Source organism: Sphaerodactylus townsendi, linkage group LG01, assembly GCF_021028975.2.
Source record: "Sphaerodactylus townsendi isolate TG3544 linkage group LG01, MPM_Stown_v2.3, whole genome shotgun sequence".
Taxonomy (NCBI): domain Eukaryota; kingdom Metazoa; phylum Chordata; class Lepidosauria; order Squamata; family Sphaerodactylidae; genus Sphaerodactylus; species Sphaerodactylus townsendi.
The window spans coordinates 23,369,838-23,391,117 of record NC_059425.1 but is presented as its reverse complement, the minus strand read 5'-3'; the positions used below and the strand labels follow the sequence as shown (position 1 = coordinate 23,391,117).

The 21,280-nt window shown below is 46.8% G+C and overlaps 1 protein-coding gene across 3 annotated transcripts in view; it reads right to left on the bottom strand.

Annotated features, from left to right (window-relative positions):
* ITGA10 (integrin subunit alpha 10) overlaps positions 1–21,280 on the bottom strand; it is a 56,381-nt gene that overhangs the window by 27,194 nt on the left and 7,907 nt on the right. Inside the window, exons 3-13 of one of the 3 annotated variants that reach the window (XM_048481651.1) lie at positions 20,109–20,223; positions 16,417–16,544; positions 13,084–13,232; positions 12,236–12,386; positions 10,207–10,372; positions 9,073–9,140; positions 7,871–8,015; positions 6,282–6,430; positions 5,826–5,969; positions 2,824–3,027; positions 743–873 (exon numbers count right to left, since the gene is read on the bottom strand). In XM_048481651.1, the coding sequence (XP_048337608.1) occupies positions 743–873; positions 2,824–3,027; positions 5,826–5,969; positions 6,282–6,430; positions 7,871–8,015; positions 9,073–9,140; positions 10,207–10,372; positions 12,236–12,386; positions 13,084–13,232; positions 16,417–16,544; positions 20,109–20,223 (1,550 nt within the window). Of the gene's footprint in view, positions 1–742; positions 874–2,823; positions 3,028–5,825; positions 5,970–6,281; positions 6,431–7,870; positions 8,016–9,072; positions 9,141–10,206; positions 10,373–12,235; positions 12,387–13,083; positions 13,233–13,647; positions 13,741–14,134; positions 14,233–16,416; positions 16,545–20,108; positions 20,224–21,280 lie in introns of those variants that run through there. The other 2 variants (XM_048481657.1, XM_048481665.1) reach the window with 2 other exon arrangements.

The following is a 21,280-nucleotide window of genomic DNA, read 5'->3' as shown; positions in this document are numbered from 1 at the left end:
CTGGAGACCTCCCAGAATTAAAGATCTCCACACCCAGAATTGATCTCCACACCACAGCGAAAATGACTGCTTTGCTGGGTGGGCTCTATGGTATTATATCTTTCTGAGATCCCTCCCTGGGCACCAACCCCATATCTCCAGGAACTTCTCAAGCCTGGAGTCTACAACCCTATGTGAAATCACTGCATTCAGTGCCTTTGCTTTACTTGATTGGCTGCTACTTGTAGGGGTAGAATAAGCTGACTGAAATGCTATCATGTCTCACATTTTCTTTCACTAGAAAGAAGAGTAGTAGTAGTAGTAGTAGCAATAGCAGGTTGGGTTTATACCCCATCTTTCTCTTCTGTAAGGAGACTCAAGGTGGCTTTTCTTCCTCTCCACACAACAGACATATTGTAAGATAGTGACTAGCCCAAGGTCACCCAGCAGGAAAGCAGGAAAGTCACACTGTGACTAGTCCAAGGTCACCCAGCAGGAAAACAGGGGTGCGGAAACACATCTGGTTCACCACATAAGCCTCTGCCACTCAGGTGGAAGAGTGGGGAATCAAACCTGGTTCTCCAGATTAGAATCCACCTGCTCTTAACCACTACTACATGCTGGCTCTCAGAAAAAGATGCAGCTGCTCTTTGGGGACAGTTCTGCATCCCATGGCCCTTATTGGGTTTTTTATTCAGTCTATGTCATTGTGAGGGTTGCTTCTAAAAGCTTTGCCCACTCTGGACATCTTTCTACTACTCACCTCAAGACCACCGCAGCACCCTGAGCACCCACAGCAAGGTCCACCAGACCATCGCCGTCCAAATCGATTTTTCCGTCCAAGCTGCGGCCGAAGTACGTGAGGCCTCGACGAAGCCCTGCTGATTCAATTCGCTGTTGGAAAGAACAAGCCAAAGGCGTGAAGACACATGTAAGTGAGGTCCGCTCTGAAAGTGCCCTCGCTGTGATCGATACAAAGGTATCTCCAGGGTTAATCTCTGTGGGCAGCAGGAAGGACTCTTCATGTATGAAGGTGTAGCTGGCTGTGAATTGCATGTGAAAGGCACTGCTGACTAATCCAACCTGAGAAATCTGCAGTAGCTGAACATGCTCTAAAAACCAAGCTGGATTTTATTTGAAGACACAGAAATTCTCGATAACTCCAACAGCTACTATGTCAGAATACACAGGGAAGCCATTGAAATCCACAAACACCAGGACAGTTTCAATGCAAAGGAAGAGAGTACGAAAATCAGCAAAACCTGGTTACCAGTACTAAAAAACCCCAAACCAAAATCCCAGAGATATTTAAAGGCAACTGCAAATGAACTACACCCAGACACATGCTAATGTAATTGCAAATATAATTGCAAGGGCAGTTGCCAGTTTGATTGCCAATGCGCCTGCCAATGCGATTACAAATGCAATTGTGAATGTGATTCAAATGCAACAGCAAATGCAACTGTCAATGAACTCCACCCAGACACATGCAAACGTGCCTCACTCCCTTGGGCAAAACATATCCCCCCCCCCCCCCCAATCACTCCACACAGTGCCACAGACAGAAACACATCTCACTGTGACATTCCTCTGAAGATGCCAAGCCAGCCATAGATACGGGTGGAACATTAGGAGCAAAAATTACCAGACCATGCCCACACGGCCCAGAAAACCCACAATAGCCAATTGATTTCGGCCATGAAAGCCTTCAACAATACCTGCCCGAAAGGGGAGGGACAGAATATGAAATCAAAAAAATAAATACAATAAAAATGTATCCATTCATTTCTTTGTTATCCATTCTTTTATCCATTCATTCATTTGCAATATTGTGCTGTCCCTGCAGACATGTCTAACACCATTATGTACAATGACCAAATCCAGCCAATGTTATCTTCTTCACGCTTTTTACCTGCTCCATTTAGCTTTTTTCTTGTATTCTTTTCTGGGAAAAATTTGTATCGTATTCTGTACATGTAAAATAAGTTTCATGTCAGCTTTGCAATGTGCTTGTTTTTATTCAGTTGCCTTTTAGTTATATATACCCAGTGGTAGGATTCAAGTAATTTAACAACTGGTTCTGGTGGTGAGATTCAAATAATTTAACAACTGGTTTATTGTCGAAGGCTTTCACGGTCAGAATCACTGGGGTGCTGTGTGGTTTCCAGGCTGTATGGCCGTGTTCTAGCAGCATTCTCTCCTGACGTTTCGCCTGCATCTGTGGCTGGCATCTTCAGAGGAACTCTGAAGATGCCAGCCACAGATGCAGGCAAAACGTCAGGAGAGAATGCTGCTAGAACACGGCCATACAGCCTGGAAACCACACTGCACCCCACTAACAACTGGTTGTTTACAAGCACCATTTTAACAACCAGTTCTGCTGAAGTGGTGCGAACCTGCTGAATCCCACCACTGTATATACCATTTATGCCCCACCCTTTGACTAAAAAGAACTCAAGGTGGCTTACTACAAGACATCTAAAACAATTAACATGGTGGGTTGGATCCCGTAGTAGAATCATTCTACTGACTGCTGCTATCTCTGCATATAAGAGTCTGAACGGTATGAATTCTTTATTGTAGCTCATGATTAACGTTTCAGATTGCAGGGATCTTTGCTGTTGTATCACTTCCGTCAGTTTTTGATGCGGGCTCTTCTACTTTTTCCACTTTCATCCCTATAGTAAGCAGCCTCGATTACCACTTTTGTTTTAGTAGAAGTTCAGGTTTCTCAGCTCTTCCGAAGGAGTTACTTATGGAAATAAGATCTCTATCTTTACACATGTTCACACTTCACATACACACCGACAAACCACTGTCCGGCTGACACCGGCTTTCACCCACCTGCTTGAAGCGTGGCAGAACAGTGGTACGGTACCCATGATACACGTAGACAGCTCCCTGGTGATTATCCTCGAGTGGTGCGCCGACCACCACATCATTAAAGCTGTCATGATTGAGGTCAGACACAGCCAGCAGGGAGTAGCCAAAACGAGCATCTTGAGGTTTGGGGTCGGCATGGAGTGTCCCATTAAAAGACAGGAGTTGCTTTAAAAACCAGAGAGGGAGAGAGAGAAGGAGAGAGATTAAATGAGAAAAATATAAGAACGTCAGAAGAGATGGCAGGATGGAGATGTTGCTTTCATGATCTGCCTGCCTGCTCCCCAGAAGCGTCTGGCACTATTGGAAACAGGATGCTGGATTTGACCTTGTACATCAAGGTGACACTCGGGTTCCAACTACACATTACACCTCCCCCAGGCAAAGCCTCAGGATATGCAAAGGGGAAAGTATCAGAATGGAAGAAATGGATTCATCACCAATTAAAGAATCATCTAGTAATCACGGCCACCCCATGCAATCCTGCCTGCCAGTTAAGATCTGCCTCTCAAAAGCCCTATTGCAGTGATGGCGAACCTTTTTGAGACCGAGTGCCCAAATTGCAACCCAAAACCCACTTATTTATCGCAAAGTGCCAACGCGGCAATTTAACCTGAATACTGAGGTTTTAGTTTAGAAAAAACAGTTGACTCGGAGGTGTGCGTTACTCTGGAGTAAGCTTGGTGAAGCAACCGTGCAACGCTTCGAATGGGTGAATCTCCATGTAACCCCTCCCTCTTAAGGCCCCAGGAGGGTTTACTCAGAAGCAAGCCCCACTGCTAGCAACCGAGCTTACTCCCAGGTAAAGGATCGTGTCCAGGCCAGCCTAGATATGTGTGTGTGTGGGTGATTTTCCACCCCCCCCCCCACATGGTAAACTCTGGGTGTGCGTGCCCACAGAGAGGGCTCTGAGTGCCACCTCCGGCACCCGTGCCATAGGTTCGCCACCACTGCCCTATTGTCTCAGAGGTGAGACAGTATATTTTCTGAGGTGGCACCTCACCTTTGGAATGCCTTCCCCCTTAAAGGGTCACCTGGTACCTACTTACTTTCTTTTAGGCATCAGGGTAAAACACTTCTTTTTACACTCGCTTTTAATTGGAAGTTTATCTTGTGCATGTATTAAGTGCCGTCGAGTCGCTTCTGACGTGGCAACAGAATCAATGTCCTCCAAAACATCCTATCATCAAAAGCCTTGCTCAGGTCTTGCAAACTGAAGGTCATGTTTTTCTTTATAGTCAATCCCTCTCATGTTGGGGTTTCCTCTGTTTCTGCTGCCTCCAACCTTTTCTAGCATTATTGTCTTTTTTTCAGTGACTCTTGCCTTCTCAGAAGGTAGCCAAAGTATGATAATGTCAATAGAGTCATTTTAGCTTTTAGGGACAGCTCAGGCTTGATTTGAGCAAGAACACACTAATTTGTATTTTTGGCAGTCTACGGTATTCATAAAACTCTCTTCCAATACCGCATTTCAAGTAATCTACTTTCTTCCGGTCAGCTTTCTTCACTGTCCAGCTTTCATTTAATTTCATTTTGTTTATTGAATTTATATCCTGCCCTATCCCCGTAGGGCTCAAGGCGGGTCACAACATAAAATGTATACAATCAATAAAATCATTAAAAATAGCAGATATATTAAAAACAATACAACTCCAATGCCTAATAAATAACAAACTGATGGTTGTAGATAATACAAATCCCCATCACCACCTCTCCCACCTCCTCCCCCACCCCCGGAGGCCAAAAGGAAATGATCTTGCATCATTCAATCCGGCTGGCTAGATGGAAAAGCCTATTGGAACAGCAATGTCTTGCAGACCCTGCGTAATTGTGATACCCTGTTTCCCCCAAAATAAGACCTATTCTGAAAATAAGCCCTAGCATGATTTTTGGGGGATTCCTTGAAATATAAGCCCTACACCAAAAATAAGTCCTAGTTACAGATTCCCCAACGCAGCTGATCTGGTCAAGTGGGTGGGGGGGGGGGGCACAAAATCATGGGAAAAAATAAGACATCCCCTGAAAATAAGCCCTAACACATCTTTTGGAGCAAAGATTAATATAAGCCCCTGTCTTATTTTTGGGGAAACAAGGGTAGCTCCTGCAGGGCTCTGACATCACCTGGTAGCTTGTTCCATCTCTTGGGCCAGGGATTGTCAGAAGGTTCCCATCCAACGAGCAGAAGGCCTTTAAGGGCAATATGCCCTTACACTGCTTCCAATGGTCTGCTCTGTTTTAGTGATATTTTTATGCTGCTTATGTTTAATGGCTCGTGTTTTTATATTGTGGGTTTTAAACTGAGCAGGACTCTGAAGAGGTAGCATAGAAATATTCTAAGGGGAATAAAACGGAAATATGCAACAGATAGAAATATTCTAAATCAGGGGTCCCCAACCTTTTTGAATTTGTGGGCACATTTGGAATTCTGGATTGGAATGGTTGGTGCAAGCAATGGAATGGCTGCAGCAGGAGGTAAGGCCAGAGGTACAATGAAGGTCACAATTAGATTTCAGTAACACAGTATCAGGGGTGGCCAACCTATGGTGCTCCAGATGTTCGTGGACTACAATTCCCATCAGCCCCTGCCAGCATGGCCAATTGGCTGAATTGTAGTCCATGAATTGGCTGAATTGTAGTCCATGAACATCTGGAGCACCATAGGGTGGCCACCCCCGGTATAGATACTTGTGCTGTGAAGGCAGCTGCTGCCAAAGCAGCATCTTTAAAAAATCTGCACAGCCAATCAAATCTCCATCTCCAGTAATCAATCAGGAGCCTTGTTGGATAAAAGTTCGACCTGGCCCCACCCACTGCCTACAAATGCTTGGTGGGCAGTAGAAAAGGTGGCCCTCGGACACCACAGCGAAGACCCCTGTTCTAAATCAACAATAAAATAACCAAACAATACATTTTGCACGGATATCATTAGTCACTTGACAATCTTTGCCTCCTCAAAATGTACTCACCTGCCCCACTCTGTAGATATAAACCCGACCCATTTCCTTGTTCTGTGCCCCCAAATACATGGGTGCAGCCACCAGCAAGACGTCCGTGATTCCATCTCCGTTCACATCCACAGGGCACACTTCACTGCCGAAATACGAGCCGATCTGGAAAGGAAGATGCCATCATCTCACAACCTCCTTTGTCTGGGACCCAGACAGTTTACCCAAAGCTCTCCACTTTGTAGAAGTTTTCACAACCCCTGTCCTCAAAAGACTTCTAACATATGCTTGTGAGAATCAGCTTCACTGTTTTCAAAACCATCTCTGCATCCATGAGGGCTAGTAGCCTGAAAGCTCAAATGCTCACCAGTTTGAAAGAACCAAATGGCATGTGTCTCTCTGAGTCTCTCCGAACTAGCGCAGTGGCCCTGAACCTCAGAAATCAGCTGCCACTGATATGACAGTCTTGTCTCTTACCTGGTCCCCAGTTAGGGCCTGAGAGATAGTCACATGACCACTGCTGCTCATCTCAAACAGGATGACTTTCCCCTTGTGCTTGAAACGGGGGGCACCCGCTACGTACAGACCCTTCCCGTTCCTGAGTTTGATTGAGGAGACTGCGTAGCCTAGGAGACAGAAAGCAAAAGATAATAAAGAGGAGGAACTAGGGATGGGGTGTATCTGTAGAGGATGGCGCCCAGGCAAGCTCCGGCTCACCCCTCCCCAAACTCCACATGGCGTTCAGGGGCAGCATGGCTGTTTGATTGGGTTTGGCTGGCTGACATTTAAAGCTCAACCCAGCCACACTGAGCCCAGCATCAAACTGAGCCCTCAGCCTGACTGGCTCCGGCTTTATACTGCTGGCTTCGCTCCCCAAGCCCTACCTGACCAGCATGGAGCCATGAAGGATGGAGCCAGCAGGATAAAGCCACAACCAGTCAGACCGAGTGCTCAGTTTGACATTGGGCTCAGCCTGGCTGGGTTAATCTGCTTGAAGCCTGCAGTTTAAAGCTGGAGTCGACCAAGCCTAGTGTTTAACAGGCAGACCCTGCCCCCAAACTCCACAAGGAGTTCGGGGGTAGGGCACAGTTACTCACTCCACTCTCAGAGGCTGCAGATGCAGGCTGGTGCTCCTTGAGGGGTGGTACCCAGGGCACATGCCCTACCTCATTCCACTCTAGATACACCTCTGACTAGGAATGCCAGCTGGGAGATAGTTATAGCTCATCTCCAGACTACAGAAATCAATTCCCTCAGAAGAAATTGATGTTTTAGAAGAGAAGAAGAGTTTTGGATTTATATTCCCCCGTTTCTCTCCTGTAGGAAGACTCAAAGGGGCTTACAATCTCCTTTTTATCCCCCCCCCCCCACAACAAATAGTTGAGGTGGGTGGGGCTGAGAGAGCTCCAAAGAACTGTGACTAGCCCAAGGTCACCCAGCTTGGCATGTGTTAAGAGCGCACAAGCAAATCTAGTTCACCAGATAAGCCTCCACAGCTCAAGTGACAGAGCGGGGAATCAAACCCGGTTCTCCAGATTAGAGTGCACCTGCTCTTAACCACTATACCACATTAGGTTTTAGAGACATCCTACCCCACTGCCATAGAATCCTATGCCATTCTACACTACTGAGGCCTCTGTCCTCCTCAGGCTAGACCCCCAAATCTCTGACAATCCTGACCCCAATGCCCCACCAGTGGTCACTGGGAACCTGGGAACCATAGCAGGAAATCAGCCCTGAAGTAGGTGGGTCCCCTCTATCATGTCACATTATACTCTTCTAAGGGCCTGTGAAAATATTTCCATATTACATGCCTACTCTAGACGGCCATGTTACATGCTTTTTGGGCCCTAACGCTATATGGTATGTTGACAAACTGCTGAATTTGCCATTTTGATGACATAAACTTCCTTTCTGTAGTCATTCTCTTTATGAAAAATTAGCTCCCTTTGAAATGTCTTGAAATAATTTTTGTCACATTACCATGGGAATTCATGGCTTTGCAACCGTGTGCGGGCTCCTGCTATATTCCTCCTTGTCTCGTAAAACGCTGCATACTTCCTTACCTAGGTAGGCGGCGTGGTTTTTCAGTTGCAAGGGGAACTCTCTCTGAAAAGCTTCCCTTGAAGGAATGATCCGCCTGCCATTGCTCTCCTTCAGGACTCCGCCATCCCAGTCGTATGCCCCAACCATGCCAAAAAGGATTCCATCCTGCCAGAAGAAAAGCAACGAACTAGCAGTCAAACCTTGAGATGTAAAGAAGAAGGCCATTTTTGTACTTGTGGTCGCATTGAGCATACATTCCCTTGGGGTTGGATTCTTGGTTATGCACACATTTCCCCCACTTTGGAACTCACCGTGTTCTCAGATCAGAGAATCTCCGTTTCTGAAAGCTCTCAAAGTGTGGCTTTGCCTCTCCTTTCCCAGGGAAAGTAAAGTGAATTGGCATGCATTTTGCCTTCTTTGGGTTTTTGCACTCCTCCCCACTTTGTCCCGCCCATACAACAGCAGTTTCTGCTGCCCTTGAGGACACCACTTCCAAAGGATCAAAAGGGCTGGGTTTTTTAAAAAAAAATTCATGCTAAGGGTCTATCATTGGAACAATGGATCCTTGAAACTAATATAAAACTTATATGGTCTAGCCCAGTGATTCCCAACCAGGGTTCCGTGGTACCCTTGGTACCATGAGCACGTCTCAGGGGTACCCTGACAATGCTACCGCCTGCCCCCCCACCGGAATCAAATGGATTTTGAAGGGGTGGGGTGTGTGGCCATTTGGAAACCTCATAAACAACATTGAAAAACAGCATTGTTTGCCTAAATTCGGTGTGGATTGGGGGGGGGTAGATTTAAAGAGAGCTCTCCCTTTAAATCCCCCCAAATCCATGCCGAATTTAGGCAAACAAACAATGCAGCTGTCAGTGCTGCTTTCCCTCCTCTCCCCCTGCTTGCCACTCCCCCCACCTACAGGCCAAAAAAGGAAAAAATCCTAAAAAAATGCCAAAAAAATCAAATGAACCTCAAGGGTACCCTGAGATATGAAGAGTGAGGTCAAGGGTACCACAACATTGAAAAGGTTGGGAAACACTGGTCTAGCCTGAATGCCCTCACGTAAATCTCCTGTTATTCAATAGGGCTCACTTCTCAAGTAACTTCCAGTGCAGTTCTAAGTAGCAATTAACACGATTTTAATCCTAGCAATTTTAGAAAGGATTGCTTTCATTGCCAGCTCTCAAATCCACTCTGTAAAACTTTCATGCCCACTTACCTCCAGGAGATGCATGGAGAAGCCAATCTGAGACATTTCCAGCTCAAAAGAACTATATTCCCGGGTCCCTGCGTAGATGAAGCCACAATTGATTAGCGTTTGTACTTTGCTTAGTATAATTTTAATAGAAGCTAACAAGTCAGATAAATAGACAACCCCAAGATAAAAAATGCATTTTTAAACACTCTGTAAAACATAGGAGAATCACTGCTGCCTAGTGGTTAGAGTGTCAGGCTAGGATGGGAGCAATGAGTTACAAATCCCCAACTGGTCATGAAGACAGGCAGTCTTGGGCCAGGGTGACCTAGACCCCATCACGATCTCTCAGGATAATCGTCCTCACTGATTTGTTGAGAGGATAAAACGGAATCTGCAAGAATTATGTCGTGCTTCACCCACAATTCCTTGGAGGATGAATTAATTAGAAAAATTAGATGCTGTGTAGGTCATAATGAGAAAAGAATGTTGCCTATTGGCTCTAACTGGGAACCTGTTAGGTCTTGGACCAATAATCAATAAGCGGACTCTGGATACAGGATCAGTAGTCTTTATTGAGCTGACAACAAGGACTCAGCTTCAGGAAGCCAGTTCTGGCTTCTACAGTCACATTTATTCCCCTTTGTCTCCCCAGAAATCCCCCCTCTGGTTTTCCCAGAGAATGTGAGTAAGAACAAGTATCCCAAGTATCCCAAGGCCAGGATAGCCGTAGTCTCCCACTAGACTGCACCCATGGCCCCCACCACCTCCTCCTCCTTTCCGGGGTGCCTAAGCAGGGGCAGTCCAGTTATCTACATATCTAAGTGCATAGAAAGACATCAAACAGAAACAAAGAGATCAAACAGAAACATATTGCAGGTTTGATTACATCAAGCATCAGTCCCGCAGAAACAATACTCCCTTGCCCAGGTGTCAGCACCTTGCCCACCCCTTCCCTTTGATGCCAGGAGAAGGCAGGCGCCACTCCTGACCATTTTAAGTTCACATATACCAACTGGGAAAGTGTAAGTAGCAGCCATGATAGGGTACACTTACGATTCTCCCATACATTATTTTATTCAGCCCTTGTCAATCACAGTGTCTCCGATCTCACTCTCCCCTCTCCCCTAGGTTTGCATGACCACACCCTTCCAGTACCTTCCAGGCTAAAAATCCTATCCCCCAAAGCATCCACGATATCATTTAGAGCTGCTTCATCGGTGACGTTGAAGAAATACTTCTCGTCAGGATCACTGGCGATATATTTAATTTCATTGATGAAGGAGTCCGGATCTTTCTGGCGCCTGATATAATGTCCCAGCACCTGAGGAAAAGGCATCCAAAATGTGGGTCTCTCAGTGTTAGAAGTGCTCATTGTGACCCCAGCCGATTCACTTGAGAAAGTTACGTGGGGGTGGGGGAGGGGGAAATGGCTAGGAGTGGTGGGGACAGGTCAGAAAAAGAAGAGTTGGTTTCAATATTTTCTCTGCCAAAAAGAGTCTCAAAATTCTTTTCTCTGCCGAAAAGAGTCTCAAAGAGACGTCCCTTCCTGTCCCCACAACAGATACCTTGTGAGGTAGGGTGGGGCTGAGAGAGTTCAGAGAGAACTGTGACTGACCCAAGGTCACCCAGGAGGCTTTAGGAGCAGAAGTGGCGTAGGAGGTTAAGAGCTCATGTATCTAATCTGGAGGAACCGGGTTTGATTCCCAGCTCTGCCACCTGAGCTGTGGAGGCCTATCTGGGGAATTCAGATTAGCCTGTGCACTCCCACACATGCCAGCTGGGTGATCTTGGGCTAGCCACAGCTTCTCGGAGCTCTCTCAGCCCCACCTACCTCACAGGGTGTTTGTTGTGAGGGGGGAAGGGCAAGGAGATTGTCAGCCCCTTTGAGTCTCCTGCAGGAGAGAAAGGGGGGATATAAATCCAAACTCTTCTTTTTCTTCTTCTTCTTCATGTGGAGAAGGGAATCAAACCCGGTTCTTTAAATTAGAGTCCACCACTCTTAACCATTACACCATGCTGGCTCTCTTAGAAGAGAACTCTGTTGATATAACACAAATATAAATCAAGCAGATGATGAAATCAAAACGTGAACTTCACCAGCTCACACCACTCTATCTGCTGGCCATTGGTCCCAGGCACCTGTGCCCACTTTCCCCCCACTTTTCCCTCTGGTCTTCTCCCTCATTCTTCTGCTGCCTCCTTTCCTAGACGTAACTCTATAGAAATGACAGGGAAGGGCATACCGGAGGGAGGTGTTGCTGTGTTCAATAAGGAAGATTCACGGATAATCTGCTGCAGCACACAAAATGGTGGGCATGAGTGGTGAAAATGAAAGTAAGAGGTTTGGGTGGGAAAAGTAAAGCGTCTCCTGCCTGTTGGCATTCGCTCAGCAGGCAGGAATCATCTTCAATTCAGGTTGGGGGAGAAAGATAGCTAGTTTAGCGATTTTTGAAAAAAACCAGGTTGAGGGGAAGAAAATGGGCTGAACTCATTTTGAGCACAGTTCTTCCCACAAACACTTTTTATATCATCCTAAGACCATATATTTGGGCTGTGCGGAATCCAGCTCTATCTTCCCCATGGGAGATTCTCAGGGATTTTTTGTGTTTTACTTTTGGGGGTCTCCACTCTGAGGGAAAGCCCTTTGGAGGGGGTGGGGCCAGAGGTGGAATCCAGCAGGTTCTCACAGGTTCCCGAGAGTAGGTTACTAATTATTTGTGTGTGCCGAGAGGGGGTTACTAATGGGTGATTTTGCCACGTGATTTTTGCCTTAGTTACGCCCCTCCTCTCAGCAGTAGCGCCAGCATGGAAATCCTGTGGAAGCAGTTTACCAGCGGTAGTGAGGATTGCAATCCGGTGTGCGTGGCAGCTCATGCGCCCTGCGCGTGCAGTTCTGCTTCCTCTTGCCTAATGACCGGCATGCAGCGGCTGCGTCCTTGCCACAGCCCTGCTCAGGAATGCCCTGCCCCCGGAATGCCCAGCCACGCCCCCGTCGTGCCCCACTTAGCCCCATTGGTGCTATGCCACAGTTTGAATCCCACCACCATGGGAACCTTACTAAAATTTTTGGATCCCACCACTGGGTGGGGCCCCTCTAGATGGGGCTGATGCTTCTTATTATGTCTGTCTTCACTCTTGCCACCTTTCACTCATAGATGTGGACACACGTGCACACAGGACTCACTGCAATGGCATAGCGGGTCACGTTTCGTTTCTCACACTCTTCCAGGGCATCGGGGAGTTCTTCGCCATCGTGGGACTCCCCGTCAGTCACCACAATCATTAGCTTGGTGGCTCCTTCTCTCCCACCTCTTTCTGGGCTGAAGGCCTCTGTACTGCAGTCAGAAATAAGAAAGGAGGAGGAGAAACCACTTAAGGGAGATGTTTTGTTATTCAAGGGGGACTTTCGCACATGCAGAATAAAGTGGATTGAAAGTGCGTTATTCTGCATGTGTGAAAGTGTCCAAAGAATGGGCTTTCTTGTCTAACACTAGAAACTTTGGTCACTGCAAGAAGTGCTCCCATGAACTGAACCTCTACCCTGTAACTCCAAGGAGGGCAGTCAACATCCAGGTGGTGGCTGGAAATATTCTGGGATTACACCTGATCTCCAGATGACAGAGATCAGCTAACTTGGAAAAAAATTGAAGATTTGGAAGGTGGATTTTATAGCATTGTACCCCACTGTAGTCCCTCCCAGAGGTGGAGCTTCCACGGGGCCGCCCGGGGACAAATGCCCCGGGGGGCCATCGTCACGTTACGTGGGAGGTGGAAAATGCACCCCACACCCCTCCTCCTTTCCCCCTGGGCCTGGCCAGGCCCGGTCCAGCCAGCCTGTCCGGGACTGCCGCTGCCTAAAGTAAGTGGGGCACGGGGGGAGGCATGGGGGGCACCTGGAGCACCCCGGACACCATTTTCCCTCCCTCCGCCTCTGGTCCCTCCCCAAACCACACCCTCCTGACCCTCCAACCGCAAACTCTTCAGATATTTCCTGTCCCAGAGCTGGCTACCTTAACACTAAGCCACACATACCAGGCCTTGTGGATTGCAGAAGCTGTCCGAGTTTCCAGGCCCTCCTGCCTGCTAATGTTTTTGGCTGCTTCGATTACTTCTTCTGCAGTCTGGTAGTCTTTGAGAGTCCATTCATGGATTGCCTCTTCACTGTACTGTAAAACCCCGACCTATGGGGATGTAAGAATGAGATTTGAAACTGCTAGGCGGTAGCGATTACATCAGGATAGGCCACAACATCTATACAATCTTATGAACAGTTTTATTGAGATGTAGATTTTTTTTGCAGCGTTTTAGAAACAATATGTACATTAGCAATGGCAAGAACAGAACGTAAATGCCATACGGATAGTATTAGTATGTACGAACAAAATATATCTGGAATCTGATAATCCGGGGGCAGCGGTAAAAATAACTGAAGGAACTGAATGCTGTGGCAAGCTATACACTGTCCAGTTAAACTAGGACTGATTAAGACTAAATTGCACCTCATAGCAAAATCCCAGAAGAACAAAGGCCCAGAACTGGGAAAATCTCCTCAACCACTAAAAATCATAATTATCACAGGGACTGTTGCAAATATACTTTACAGATGCATCGTCATCCTCATCCTCATCACCATCATGGCTATGGTTGCCATCCTCCAGGTGTTGGCTGAAGATCTTCTGCCATTACAACTGATCTCCGGCTGCCAGAGATCAGTTCACCTGGAGAAAATGGCCGCTTTGAAAGGCATTATAACCACGGATCCCTCCCCTCCTCAAGTCCCACCCTCCTCAGGCTCCATCCCCCAAATCTCCATGTAATTCCCAGCCCAGACCCGGGAATCCTAATTATGGCACAACTTTCAAAGGGTCAGCTGGGTTATATTTGTAGCAAACCCAAAGAAATGAAGAGTTTTGTGGTGCGTTAAAAGATGTATTATGGCATGAACTTTCACGGACTAGAGATAGCGGATTCAATCACAGTAATTAATTAAGGAGTAATTAGTGCTAGCTGCAGGATAGCTGGCTGCAGCGAAGGGGGCTGGTAACTCAACCGCATATTTGGGAGGCATCAACAGTTCACGTACCGGTTTCTGTTTCTTCTTCGCGTTAGCCGCTAAATACTTTCACTGGCAGTAGCAAAGGTGTATTTTGCTTGGGCAAACGCCATCTCTTCTGCTTCCCCACTAACCCTTCTCCAGCTTTGTAGAACGGTGGGTGTTTTTTTTAAAAACATTCAAACATGCTGACTCAGTGGAAAGCCACGGCCTCTCACAATGAAGCTACAGAAAACCAGGTTTCTCTCCCTCCCCGGCCTTGTTTTCTTTAAGCTTCCTGTTTTCCAGCAGGGTGGGATTTTTAGCATACTGTGCCTAGGCTGAGACAGGCTCTGTCCAGCAGTGGCAAAAGAATCAGGGGAAATGGTCAAGCGATTTCCCAATGGGCTAGTCGTGCAAGAGATTGCGAGTTAAAGATACGATGCATTTAGAAAAGGCAGCCCACTGACCCAGGCAGCGCCGATGGGCCCACTCTAAGGTCAAGTTCTAAAACAAGAGGTGCCAGACCTCAAGAGGAAATTACACCCCTCTCACTTTCTGACTGGGATATAATAAAGATTCAAAGATCTCCATTACTACTTGTAGCTGACAAAGGGAACTTTGACTCTCGCAATCTTATACCCTAAAATCTTGTTGGTCTCTGATGTGCTCCTGGACTCAAAACTCACTCTTCTACTGTAGATCAAGATGGCGACCCTCTGAAATAATACATTATGCATTTCCCAGGAATGACCCCCAAGTTGGGTCATTAACGTTTTCTGCGAACTCCCTGTTCTCCAAGCATGTGAAGGCCTAGTTTGGATTGGGACCACAGTCCATGAAGAAAAGGGACTTAGATCTTCCCTGTTCCTTGTGCTATTCTTCTGATTTGAAATAGCATTGGCAAACTGCTATTTGTCCCACTGGGGAAACTGACATGTTGCCATATAAGTATACAAGCAGTCCCCAACAGGACAAATAGCAGCTCCCTGGGGCTGTTCAGGTCAACAGTACAGAGAGGAAGGTCTAACTTTCCTCTTTGCATGCTATAGGCCCAGTCAGAATTGGGCCCCCATACCCCTGGGAAGCACAAAGTTCCCAGAACACATCTGGAACCCAACCCACAGGACGTATCCAGGAAAAATGTCGTGCACAGTGCTGGATTTAGATTAAGAGGGGCCCTCCCAATACAGAAATCAATGCTAGTGTTGAGTTACCAGCTTAAGACAGTATTATTCTGAAATGGAGTGCAGGGAAAATTACTGAAGGGTTGTTTAGAGACTACAGTGCGTTATGGCAGCATGTGTAAGAAAGGCCTATCACAGTGTCAAAAATATTATACACCTTGGCCAGAGATCTCCTAGATTTTGAGGCCCTAGGCTTCAGCCTGCCTAGCCTATAGGTAAATCCAGCACTGGTCATGAGACATTGGGGACCAAACTATATGTGATCTCGATAGGGTGGCCAGCTCTGGGTTGAGAGATACCTGGAGAGATACCTGGAGATACCTTCTGGCTGCGATGTGTTGGTCTTCTCAGGCTAGGGCAGCGGCTGGGACGCCTGGGCAACCTCCAGAAGGGCTCCAGCCTCCAGCCCAGGCGCGCAGCCTTCCCTCACCTTCCCCCACCCCACTTGAAAAAGGGGGGCAGCAGCCAGGTAAGTGGGCGGTGGCGGCGAACCGGTTGTTAAAAAATTAGAATCCCACCACTGGTCAGATCTAACTTGGACACTAAAACATAGAAATGTAGAGCTGGAAGAGAGCTGAAGAGTCATGTAGTCCAACCCCTTGCACAACCCAGGAAAGTCACAATTACCTTTCCCACCCACTAATCCAGTGACCCTTGCTCTATGCCCAGAGGAATGCAAAAAATCTCCAGTATCCCTGGGCCAACCTGGTCTGGAGGAAAATTCCTTCCTGACCCCAAAGTGGCGATCGGCATGACCCTGGGCACGGAAGAAAGGACCAGGACAGCTAAGTACTGACTCACCCCTTCCTGCCCTCCCTCTCATGATCTGCCTAAGTTCAAAGAAAATTAACCATGGCCCTTTCCCCTCAGCCCTGACTGAGCAAGTCCTCAGTAATGAGTCAGGGAAACCTTCCAGTTCACTGGCAAGTATTACTGTTTCCTGGGCTGATGTGTCCAGAGGATGTGGGGAAATGAACTCTGGCAGAGGTCTTTGGGTGGCTGTCAACCCCCTGCCATTTTAAAGTCCGCTGCACCGTTTCGTCCGGCATACTGTGGAATTCCTCTCCCTCAGAATCGCTCAGTTTTACTGCTAAGCTGCACGCATATGTCATGTCAGAACACTAAAAAAAGAAAGAAAGAACTCACTTGGATCTGGTCAGGGTCGATGAAAAATTTGCTAAGGATGTTGCTGAGGAAATTCTGCACTTCATACCAGGGATAGATGCTGTTGGATCCATCCAGAACAATTATGATATCCATGTAGGTTGAGCATCCTGCATTTAAAAAAAATACCATAATGTTTAGCCAAAGATGGGTTTAGAGAAAATGGGGAATCCATGACTGAAAGTGTTTCTCTGCACAAATCAGGGCCTGGCAGGTAAAGTCAGATAATAATATGGAGAGCCAGTGTAGTCTAGTTAGTAAGTCAGACTAGGCCCTGAGGAAACCCATTTTCCAATCCCCATTTGCCACACATCTCATTGGTAAAGCTTGGCCCAGTCATTCTCTCTTAGCCTTTTCTAATTCACAGGGTCGTTGTGAAGCCAAAAATAGACCCAATGTGCAGTTTGGTCCAGTGTTTCAGAGCCAGAAAGTCTAACCACATGCTACATTTCCCTCACTCCCCCTCTTCTGTTCCACCATTAGGACTTTTGGCCAATACAGGTTCTGTGCTCAGAATTCAGTTCCCAGCATATGGATGCCCAATTTGGACTGGGATGTGACTCAAGAAGAGTTTTTACATCTTCTCCTTGTACCCTACTGCTGACCTAAAATGGCCCCAGAGAGCCAGTTTTTTGCCCTATTTGTGAAAACATCCATGTATTGATTGTTATGTCTAGGTATCACTAATGGTGAAAACAGCCCTCCACCCTTTCCCCCCGGAACATTTCAGGTTAAGGAAAGGCACTGGGGGAAAATGTATGCCCTCTCAGCAGTGGTGTAGTGGTTAAGAGCATGTGCATTCTAATCTGGAGGAACCAGATTTGATTCCCTGCTCTGCCACCTGAGCTGTGGAGGCTTATCTGGGGAATTCAGATTAGCCTGTGCACTCCAACACATGCCAGCTGGGTGACCTTGGGCTAGTCATAGTTCTTCTGAGCTCTCTCAGCCCCACCTACCTCACAGGGTGTTTGTTGTGAGTGGGGAAGGGCAAGGAGATTGTAAGCCCCTTTGAGTCTCCTACAGGAGAGAAAGGGGGGGGGTATAAATCTAAACTCTTCTTCTCCTTCTCCCACATTTATGCTTTGATTCCAATCTGAATAGCCCACCTGTGCCTGAGAATTTAGTTCCAAGCACAGAACTTGTAGCACACACCTGATGAATGTCTTTCTGGTGGACACGAGAGAGAACATGAGAAAATGGAACCTCTAGTTAGGCCCGCAGCCTCCCCCCAACCCCCCCTCCCCCCAAACAGTTTAAAGAAGTATCGCCTATACATCAGCTTACTGTCATAGGGAGAACTTGGGTCTCAGTTCATTAAATTGACTCATGGGCACAAGACACTTCTAGAGTCACATTACTGCTTTCCAGACCCTTAGTCAGACCTTATGTGGAATAATTGTGTTCCAGGCCCCCAAAGCTGATCATGAGGCAGAGACCTGAAGGTCAAAGGAGGACTCTGTGCCTCATGCTTCAAGAACTGTCATATCAGGAATGGTTTCAGCTGTGGTCTTTCTCATTTCGCTAAAAACACACACACATTTAACAAATAATATGAATCAGCTGGGGTTTCGAGGTCTCTCTGGTTGATTCCCCACTGGCGGAATCATTCTGGGATAGCCCCTGAAGGTTGTCCTGGAACTCCCCACGGCTCCTGTCTCAAACTCGTGTCTGTTCCAGCTCTGCCCCTTCTTCCCAGAATTTTTTTTTTTAAACCACCAGGGAGGTACACCTTTTTCTGTTGTTTTCTGATGAACATGGGATGAACCCGGTATCGTGGGGAATCCTAACCTGCCATGATTCTCCTGTTGGTGTTGTGATTCTCCCGTTCATGCTGTGATTCTCCTGTTCAGCCAATCACAGCTAAGTGTCTTGGGCTTGCACAGAACAGGAGACTCACAGCCGGCAAAAATCTGCCTTTAAAAAATTTCTTCTTGCATACGAAGCCATGACCATACAACTAATAGGTGCATGTTTAAGCGCTGTTTCTAGCTACATAGAGCACTGCTATGTGATGACGTAGCTACGTAGCCGTTACGTAAAAAAAACAAAAACAGGAACATCCATTCATGTTCCCACCATAGAACAACAGCCAATTGGGAATGAGGAGCAGAAGAGGTGCTGAAGTGATCCCACCCTCTGATCATGGTTCTAACATGAGATCTCGGCTGCCATGGGGAGTGACTCTGGGATCAACTAGGTACTATAATTTACGGTCCCAGTTCAACCCCAGAAGGCTTCCGCCCGTGGGAAATCAACCTCTGAGGCTTATCTCTCCAATGCACGGGTGACAACTAATGCATATTGTTACATAGGACAGGGGTGCAGCCTGAAAGTGTTTCCTGATAGGGGCAAAAAAGAAGCCTAGCTAATTGCTAGACCCTCACAGGCTATGGGAATGGAGCTTGTGGGATAAAACAGAACACAGTGGTGCCTCAGTGTCTCAAATATAAGCTTTACACTCTAGAAGGTATTTAGAACAGTAAGGCCCGTTATGCATGGGGCACTTTCTGAGATGCAACGAACTCCAGAGTGTTTGCAGTGGGCTCTTCCTTGCATTTTTTTTGTTTATGCGCAAGGATTGTTTGGTATTTAGTTGAAAATTGGTTGACCAGTTGACCCCCAGTGGTGCTCACCAATGGCTCCTCTTCATGTTGGAGAGAAGTGACTAGTGAGGTGCTGCAGGATTCTATCCTGGGCCCAGTGCAATTCAATCTTTTTATCAATGACTTGTAGGGTGGAATAGAGGGCACGCTAATTTGCAGACGACACCAAATTAGGAGGGGTAGAGGACAGGGTCAGAATTCAGAAGGATCTGGACAGATTTGAGAGTCCTATTGAAAGATGGAACAAGCTTGTTTTCGGCTGCTCCTGAGACTAGGACATGAAGTAATGAATTACAGGGACAGGAAAAGCGATAAGGGCTTTTCGACAGTGGAATACACTGCCACAGAGGGTGGTGGAGTCTCCTTCTTTGGAGGTTTTTTAAAGAGAGGCTGGATGTCCATCTGCCAAGGATGTTTTGATTGTGCATTTCTGCCTGGCAGGGAGTTGGCCTTGATCGCCCTTGTGGTCTCTTCCAACTCTATGATTCTAAGGAGGTGTCCCACTGCCTGCTATACAGCTTGTGTGGCTTGCCTGCCTGCTCTTCCAAGTTGCTCCCTGTCGATTGCAAGATTGCTGGCTTTTTTTTAACCCTTTAAATTTCATGTCAATATTCCTCATATCATGCAGGCTTGTTTTTTTGGGGAAAAGCCAGCCATCAAGCCTCTGGAAAGATCTGTGAGAAGTGGTGGTGGTGGGGGGGGGGGGACCAGAAGGAGCAGAAACCCCGAAGCAAGGGAAAACATTGGGGTTTCCACACTCTCAGGAACCGAAGGGCTTCCGGGATCTTTGGCACCTTAAGTGTGAGTGCATCTGCAGGGAAATCTCTGCCCTGAAAGAAACATACCCTCCCAAGCGGTGCAGAGCACCAGTGTATAATTGGCCTAAGACTGCCATTATAAAAAGAGCTCTTCAAACCCTGCTAACTTCAGTGAACTTAGAAAGGCATAACTCAATTTAGGATGGCACATTGAGTCTCTGAACATGTGCAGAGGGCACACTGGATTTTCAGAAACCATTCCGTCTAAGGGAGGATTTCCAAGAAATCAAATTATGCAGGAGACCAAACCTACTTTGAGCTGTGGGGGCAATGTTTTCCATCGGCTGGAAGTTTTCATCCATTCTGGTGCAAATTCCAGTACTAAACATGGACGTTCCACATTCTTGAGACCACAGTGGGGCGCATGCCTGCCAAAAGGAAAAACCATGTTAGAAGGTCTGTGTACGCTGGAAACAGAAACTGGTTTGCTGTTATGTCTTTTTTCTGTGATTATTTAGTTACTTATTTTGATTTTTAAAAACCCTCATTATTACATTTTTGTTTGTCAGCTTTTTGGCTACGATCAAGCGTGTAACAATCTCTTGCTTCTCTGCCCAAAGGGGAGCCAAGGCAGCTTACAACCCCATCCTCCCTTCCCCCATTTTCATCTTTACAATAACAACCGTAGGAGAAACGTCAGGCTAAGAGTTTGTGACTGGCACAAAGTCGCCCAGCAAGCTTCTACGGCAAAGTGGGAGTTTGATCCTGCATCACCAAGACCAACACTCTCATCGCCATAAACATTTCCATCTTGTGCTGTGTATATTTGTTTTTCTTTGCTTGTCCAAACTATATTTTTCTTTCTTTATCTGAATTACATTTTTCAGGGTTTTTTTGTAAGCAGCTTTGAGGCCCAGTGGGGAGAAAAGTGAGATATGTACTTGTGGTCGGCCTCGCATTAAGCGCACATTCCCTTTGGTTTAGATTCTCAGTTATGCACTCATTTTGGCCTCTTTGGAAGTCATGGTGCTCCCAGATCAGAGGAACTTTGTGGTTTCTGAAACCGGGCAAAATGTGACTTTTTCTTCCCTTCGTAGTGAAGGTGAAGGGAACTGAGATGCATTATAGTTCCTCTGGGTTTTCCAGCTCCACCCTGCCTTCACCTACCCACACAACAGCTCTTCTGGCCATGATCAAAAGGGCTAGGTTATTTTCCACATTGAAAGTCTATCAATGGAGCAACAGACCCAGGACACTGACATGATCTGTTGTATTATTGATAGACCTCCCCTGCTCCCCAAAAAGACAGCAGGTTACCTCTCCAAAGAGAGGTTGCATGGAAATGAAAAGGAAGCGGCTGGCAAGACAAAATGGCGGACTGGGGGATGCTTCGCAGCAGGAGACTTCCCTTGCAAATAGAAAACTGCAGGAAAACCACACTGTGAAGCAAATAGCCACAACCAGTAAGTATACAAAAGGCCATAG